Source organism: Nansenia antarctica (genome assembly GCF_963989245.1).
Source record: "Nansenia antarctica genome assembly, chromosome: 6".
NCBI lineage: Eukaryota > Metazoa > Chordata > Actinopteri > Argentiniformes > Microstomatidae > Nansenia > Nansenia antarctica.
In genome coordinates this window covers 64910694-64918763 of record NC_137676.1, presented here as the reverse complement: position 1 = coordinate 64918763, position 8070 = coordinate 64910694, and the positions used below count along the sequence as shown (strand labels likewise).

General features: G+C 43.8%; 2 protein-coding genes across 2 annotated transcripts in view; one reads left to right on the top strand and one right to left on the bottom strand.

Moving 5' to 3' along the window:
* Positions 1-1940: 1940 nt before the first annotated feature.
* On the bottom strand, positions 1941-3230 carry dctpp1 (dCTP pyrophosphatase 1; the record flags this gene model as incomplete). The annotated part of the gene is made up of 2 exons (XM_080534760.1): positions 1941-2622; positions 3005-3230. The coding sequence occupies 2 exons, from the start codon at positions 3228-3230 to the stop codon at positions 2303-2305; spliced, it is 546 nt and encodes a 181-aa protein (XP_080390886.1). The 3' UTR covers positions 1941-2302.
* A 289-nt stretch (positions 3231-3519) lies between these two features.
* Positions 3520-8070, top strand: part of gatb (glutamyl-tRNA(Gln) amidotransferase, subunit B) — a gene marked incomplete at its 5' end in the record, with an annotated part of 24558 nt that continues 20007 nt past the window's right edge. Inside the window, 3 exon segments of the mRNA XM_080534759.1 lie at positions 3520-3695; positions 4804-4957; positions 5372-5485. Coding sequence (XP_080390885.1) covers positions 3520-3695; positions 4804-4957; positions 5372-5485 — 444 coding nt within the window.

The following is an 8070-nucleotide window of genomic DNA, read 5'->3' as shown; positions in this document are numbered from 1 at the left end:
GACTTGGGCGGTAACTGTGACAAACCTCATTGGGTTTTAGTTAGCTTGCGCCTGAGCTACTTTGTAATGCAGCTGGGGTAAGACGTACGCTTCAGGGACAATGTGTACAATGCTATGGGGCTAGGGCTGAACAACAGAGGGAACGGTGTGGAGTACTAGCATAAATCACAGCTATTCCTCTGTTTGAAAAATCTGCTTTCCGGGGAGCTCCCCGAACCTGAGAGGCCCCTTCAAACCTAGTCTCAGAGCTCACAAACCTTCTTGCTTCCCCCTGTCACTGGCGGGTCTACTCTGCTGCTCTTGCACCCGCAGAAATAACAGCCACCACAAAGCTCGGGCTCGGGGCTGCCTTCGCAGAATAGCAATGAAGGACGTTGTGGTCGGTGGAACATTACTTTCAATTCACCGGAGATGCCCCCCGGCTGTGGAAGATTGATTCCACCCGTTACCTGGGACATTTCCAGACAAATTGAATACTGTTAGCACCAAGAATGTGTCAGAACCCTGTGAGTTATGCTAGCACGCTATGCTATAAAATGAAATCAATTGTGCATTCTACCTCTCGTGTTTACTGTGGGGAGATAGGGCTTTGGTGCAGTGATCAGCAGCCACACACTCTCACACACGTTCACACTCTCACACACACACACACACTGCCTGCCGCTGTTTTAATCAGCTGTTACGAATGTTTTGGTTGTGCCTTCTGTTGTGTTGTGCAATCAATCTGGTTCAGCTGCACCTCATTCATCACCACCTCCATAGCCAATCAGAGCCCTGACGCAACCATGCACTTCCTCCCCTCATGAGATCCTTTTGTTTCTGTCTGTCTGTTCAGAGCGTGTATGTGTGTGTGTGTGTATGTGCGTAAATTCATTGTGACAATTCTCTGTTCAGACCTCGTTCATAATTCATCCATGTATTTTCATTCCGGTTACAGGAGAGAAGTGGTATAGGGGAGAGCAGCTCGGGGTATACCTTTGTGCACCGAGGTTACTCGTCTATTTACACTAGTTAGTTGAGGGCAGGTGCCATCTGTTGTGAGGCTAAATACCTTGGAGCCTAACAATTAAAAAACTATAAAAACTGCAGAGAGGACATTAGTAAAGCTGGGCCAAAAACAAATCACATCTTATCTGTGTGCAGGTGTAGGCCGTTATCAGTACTGACGGTACGCTATGTCTCATCTTAAAAAATAATGTGCGAGAATTCACTGAGAGTCTAAAAGCACAATAGTATGTGTGTGTGTGTGTGTGTGGTGGGGCTGCTTCAGCACTGAGATGACTCATGCATCTGACTGAGTGTGTGTAGCAGAGTGCTGCACGTCCCTCCGCTGAGCCTCTCCTTCAAAGCGGTGTTTGCATCACAGAAATATAATTCAATTTCTTTGGCTTGCATTTAGGTTCTCTGAAATCAAAGCCAAGGCACACACAGACAAACTTAGCATTCTTCCTTCTCTCACTCCCACTCTCACACTGTCACGCTCACACACACACACGCACGCCTGCCAACTATGTCTTGGCTGAGTAGTTAAACCAATTAATTTGTCCAAATTCAGACAGACTGGCTACATTTGTGTTGGGTAACCCAATGCATGAGCTGCAAAACATGGCGCAATATCGACTGCTTGTCAAAAGGAACAGCTAATTAATTTCCCCACCTCCCATAGTCATTTACTGGGGAAGTAAATAAGGCAATTGTCATTAGGCGGACACCCTGCAATTTGCATAATTCACTCCAAGCCATTTTAATCAGACATCTTTCTCTGATATGCAAAGTGACACTACAGTCTCTAGTGCAGGTAGACGACTGGCTAATAGTCCAATTGCTCCTTGATTATGTAATCTGATTGCACTCACTTTGGGAAACATCTCCATGCAATTAGTAACCTCACACAACTCGCAAATCATCTGGAGGACAAGTGGTTGAAGTTGAAGGCACTTTTACTTTCAAGGGAAGACTGCATTGCAGATTGGCGTCATCAACTTAAAAGTAGATTACAAAAAAAGACATTATGGTTGCCAACAATCTGGATGTTTGAGAACAAGTGCCTATTTTGACTTCTATTGGAACTGGTAAAGAGCAGTTACAGTGAAGCCAAGAAAAATCTTTTAAAATGTCACAATTACAAATTAAAAACAAACAACTAAAAGCAGCAATGGGTATTCATCATCACCTATGAACAATGAGCATAACGCCCTAAATAAAATTGTCAACATTCTCCATTTGCTGATCGTAGACAGTAGTTTGACCTCGTCTGCTTCTTTGTAAATAGTCATTTCGTTTGGGACCTGTCACAACAAGCTCAGTCCTCCTTCTCATACTCTGTGTACTTCTTGGCCGAGCCGTGCACCTTACTCGCCGGGTACTTGAGCTGGTTCAGGGCCATCTTACGCAGCACCGCTTGTGGCAGGTCCACGTGGCACTTCTCGGCCAGCTCCACCAGGTAGATCAGGACGTCGCTCAGCTCGTGGGCCAGGTGTTCCCTCTCGGAGTCTGTCCACCCTGGCAGCCCCTCGGCCACCTCCCCGCGCCACTGGAACAGCTCCGACACCTCGCCCACCTCCCCGACCATGGCCAGCAGCAGGTTGCGGGGCTGGTGGAACTGGTTCCAGTCCCTCTCGTCTGTGAATGAATGAATTAATGAATGAATGAAAGCTTTATTTCGAACATGTGAAAAAAGAAATAGTTATAACAAGAAAAAACAAAAACAAAAACAAGAAAAAACAAAACAAAAACAAGAAAAAACAAAACAAAAAACACTATTTACCTAACATGTCCGAAAAGGAGTAGGAAGAAGCATAACCTTATTTAATCCTACCCCTTCTCCAATACTCAGATTAATAATTAATAATCTGCAGTTGACTTCAATATTAATATAATATTTTTTTTAAATTAAATCAAATGTATTTACGTATTTACCAACAATAGAAAACAGATAATGTAAATAAACAAATAATCTGTGAAAACAACAGGTGACTATCAAAGCCCTTCTTCCTCCTCGTACCTGTGAACTCCGCTTGCATTCGCCGGATGTCTTCCACGGTGGGTTCGGCGCTGAAAGAGAAGGTTTCTGTTCTCCCCCCTGTCCCGTTCTGCTTCGGGTGAACATCAACATCTGTGTCTCCGTTTGCGCCAGCTGACTGCGGTTTGATAGGAGTGACGTTTGTGTGGTTAGATGCGACTGACACCTCGCCGTTCAGCCCACTCACTTGATCACCATTCATCGCCATCGCGACTTGTTGATTTCACGGGTAAACTCGCACGAAATGAGGACGATCGACCCTGTAAACACCAAACCTCTCTACTAACCATGTGAGAAACTCCCGCCACACTCTGTATTTGTATCCGGAAGCAGCAAATACGCGCGGGAAATGACGATGGGGTGTGGGCGTGGTCCTTTGTGCATTGTGGGTTTTGGTGTCTTATTTAGGATGTTTTTGCCATTACGAGCACGTTGAAATCGCGTACTCTGTGACTACAATCCCACGATTCCCCCAAAACGGGAGAGATTGCAAAAAGATGGCAGCCTCCTCTGCGGGACTGAGAGCGATGCTCTGTCATAACATCAACACACACATTGCAGTGTTTCACCCTAGAACGACTTGTCAACATAGACACCGAGGGTCCGGTGCGATCAGGGGGATCAGCACGTGTGTGCCCCGGGGTCAGAGTCACGCCCAGACGCAGGGGAGCAGGTAGGAGAACCTAAACGATCTACATGCTGACCGGCGCTCACAGCCGGCCGCTCAGAGGACGTTTGTGGACGTGATTTCGTGACGTTAGAATTATACGGTTCTATCTCCATTTTTGTCAAAATTGAGTTTTTTACATGATCCGATCCATTAGGTGTTTATTAATGCCTGTGTGGTGTTATTTTTAAAATGTTGACATTTTTGAGTTAGTAATTAATAAAATACAAAGGTTCCATCTCTCAAAACTAATAATGGAATGTGAAAACTTTGACGCTCAATATCTCTGAACTGCCCTAAATGGAGATAGAACCTTATCATTCTAAGCTCACGCACTGCCACTGCCCAACGACATGCCCACCAATATGTACACTTTTTTTTAGCAAGATTTACCACCACAAGTGATTAGCAGCTACTTCACGAAAGAATTGAATGATTTGACTCAGTGAAACAGAGAGACAACAGTAACTGAGTCAGTGAATGAGTCGCAAACCAAAGCACATTCGTTGCACAGTGCACACATCATGACATTCTGTATCATACATTCTACATTCTGTATCATACCTTCTACATTCTGTATCATACATTCTACATGCATTGTTGCTATTGACAGTGTCCCTACCTTTTCTAGCAGAAACTTTACTGCGTCTTCGCGTGATGCTGGTTCATATCTGAGACTGTTACTGTTGATCTAACAGGTGTTTCAAATGAAGACATAATGATCATGTGATGTCACTAAAGAGGAATATGCCGAGGCCTGGGGTGGTCCACATACTGGCCCATACCCTTCTGACATGCCCTCTCTCTCCATTCTTCTCCTTACTTTCTGTCTGTCGTGTCCTCACTTTAGCTGTCCAATAAAATAAAATAAATATAAGTGACACTTTATGCTGTTGACATGGTTATTGCTTTACTTCCTGTTTCTTCCTTTTTTTATTATTATGACTTTATTATTATGACATTTCACTGCTGATTGTTGCCTTGTTGAGGAGTTGCTTCCACTAAAGCATTTCATTACATCGTATCTTATACAGTATATTGTGTAAATGACCATTACAGTTTGATTTGGTTTGAAGGCCTGACGGTCCTGAATGTGGTTCCCTTGTCATTGCAGTGCTCCCAGGGAGTTGGTGGGCGTGGTGGGGTTGGAGATCCACGCGCAGATCCACTCCAACACCAAACTGTTCTCCGGGTCCCAAGTGGGGTTCTTGTCTCCCCCAAACTCCCTGGTGTCGTTCTTCGATGCCTCCTTACCTGGCACGCTACCTGTGAGTTCAGACACCTCCCCTCTGCATGTCATTTGGTCCTCTGTGTCCTTGGATCGGAAGTGACGTGGTGCTGCGGAATGTTTGGCTCTTTTTCTGCTTATTGTCTGCGTTTTGACGATGTCTTATAACAGTGAAATCACAGCCTGCTAATTGTAAATAATGTTATTGGTCACTTATGTCCTGTACTACAGTCACTTTTTTAATTATCTTGAATTATGCCTACTGCCTTATTGTCTTGTGCTGCAATGTCAGGAACCGAAGCCTAAGAATTTGACTCTCTTACACTTACAACTCTACAGTACACATGAAGCCTAACACTGAGTCCTTCCGGATATCTCAGTTAATGGGACAGTTAGGTTATTAATTTCATGAAATAACCTTTCTCCTCTTCCTCCTCGTCCTCCTCTTCTTCAGGTTCTGAACAGAAGATGTGTCGAGGCCGCTGTCATGACCGGCCTGGCCCTCAACTGCACCATCAACAGGAAGTCTCTCTTCGACAGGAAACACTACTTCTACGCCGACCTTCCCGTGAGTCGTCCCTGTCTATCCTTCAATACACAGCGAAAAAAGAAAGGAAATAATATCTCCCATTTTTCAAATAAGCAGCCTCAGTTTCATCTTAACTTTCTCATTTAACTACCCTGTCCCTGAGCTGTAATTGAAAAGCAAGGTGTTCTTGCTGAAGCAGCAGAACTGCCTATTGCGACGGCACCACCAATTTAGACAAATGACAGCTTCTGTTCACTTCAAGCTGTTAACAGTTAAGTCCTCGCCAAGCTCTATTCACCTGGCTGCCAGTAATTGAACTTCCATAGCAAGGTTTCCCCGACCTCAAGGCTTATGGGTAATTTTAGAGCAGTTATGACTGACATTTAGGCTTTGGCACAAAGACAAAATGTCAGCAGATTAGATTCCACAGCAGTTGGCTCACAGAGTACCCCGAGCAAGTTGTTTCCGTCAAAGTTCATTTGAGAACTCAGACAGATGGGATCAACCTAGGTTAATGACGTCTACGTGACGTCAGTTTTTATGAACTGATGATGTCGTTTTGAGAAAGAATTGACAACAGGAAGGATATTAATATGTTGGATCCCGTAATGTTGTAGTAGTATGGCTTGTCATGTCATAATTCTGTATGGTGTGTGATGTCATAATGCAGTAGTAGTGTGGTGGCATACTGATGTCATAATGCTGCAGTAGTATGATGTCTTAATGCTGTATGGTGTCAATGCTGTAGTAGTAGTAGTAGTAGTAGTAGTAGTAGTAGTAGTAGTAGTAGTAGTAGTAGTATGATGTCATAATGCTGTAGTAGTAGTATGATGTCATAATGCTGTAGTAGTAGAAGTATGATGTCATAATGCTGTAGTAGTATGATGTCATAATGCTGTAGTAGTATGATGTCATAATGCTGTAGTAGTATGATGTCATAATGCTGTAGTGGTATGATGTCATAATGCTGTAGTAGTATGATGTCATAATGCTGTAGTAGTAGTATGATGTCATAATGCTGTAGTACTTTGAGGCCTTTAGGTCAGTTGGTTGTCAGATTGTTGAATTGTGGGTTATTATATCACCGTTGTATTTGTGGCCTTTTAAGGACATGGTATTATCTTCCCTAGATATCCTTTAGGCTGCATAGAAGAAATTAATGTAATGCAGGATTTAGTTATATTAGTGGTTTTGAATAATCTAAATCCAGAGCCTATTGTGGTGAAGTAAATGATCACATTATCAGCACGAACTTGGCATGCCCACATTGATAATCGATAGCCGTCAAACTTCTCCACAGATTAATTGGTAATAATGCTATCTGAATGCAGCTCTACATAATCCTCACCGCTGGGAAATGGATCCCGGTTAATCCCTGGCTGGAAGCCAACGGATTACATTAGACTGCTGCTGTTCATGTTGTAGATATTCACTATGCATACTGGGGGTTGCACCATCTCGCCTTTGGGTTCATGCTGAATACTGCAGTGAACATAATGCCACTTTATTGTATATGAGGGGGAGAGAGAGGGAGGGAGAGAGAGAGAGAGAGAGAGACAGAGAGACAGAGAGAGAGAGAGAGAGAGACAGACAGAGAGAGAGACAGATACAGAGAGAGAGACACTGATAAGCGCTTTGAGTTGCATTTAATGTACGAGAGGCGCTATATAAATAAAGCTTTATTACTTACTGATTGATTGATTGATTGATTGATTGCCAGACTAATAAGGTAGAGAATCAGGGCCTAGAAGAAAGGACCAGCATGCATTTATTAAAAACAGAGATATTCACATACAAAAATGGAGTTGTGCATTATTCATTGGTTCCATGAATCCCTGATTGCATTTTGCAGAACGCGCTTTTACTCATTAAATGATTTATGTTCTTGTCTGACCTTTGTTTCTGACCTTCGTCTGTATTGAAATGACAGGCATATGTCATGTTTTAACAAGTCTCTGTAATAACATGCCCCAACAGCTCTGCTGCAAGTGTGTGTGTGGTGTGTGCATGGTGTGCGGTGTGTGCGTGCGTGGATAGTTGGGATAGTAGTTGAATCTGAGAGTCGTTTGGTGATAGCCAAATTCAAATCTGACTCCCAAATAACTCGCTGAACAACTCCACTTTGGGTGACAGAGAGAGAGAGAGAGAGAGAGAGAGAGAGAGAGAGAGAGAGAGAGAGAGAGAGAGAGAGAGAGAGAGAGAGAGAGAGAGAGAGAGAGAGAGAGAGAGAGAGAGTTCAGGCGTAGAGATTTGGCTCATCTACTGAATCGGTGAACCAACTCCCTGACTCTCCTGCGTGGAGAGAGAGATAGACTAATGTCTAATGTGTAGATGAAGTAGTTCAAAGGCTTAGTTTCACTTAGTGAAGCGGGTGATTTGGAAGCACACTCATTAGGATTGGGACTGGAGCGTGACTGGGAGTATTCTGGGGCACCCATTAGGCCCCAGTAACACATTTTTCACCCCCCCCCTGCCGGTTCTGATCCAACATGGCCGCCCTGCCATTATACGACCGTCAACAACACTGAATTATCATGCAAGGCATTTCAAATGAACCGGCTGATGCTCTCTGATGTATCGTGTGGCAAATGCAAAGTAGATGTTAATGCCCCCCACATTTGCAT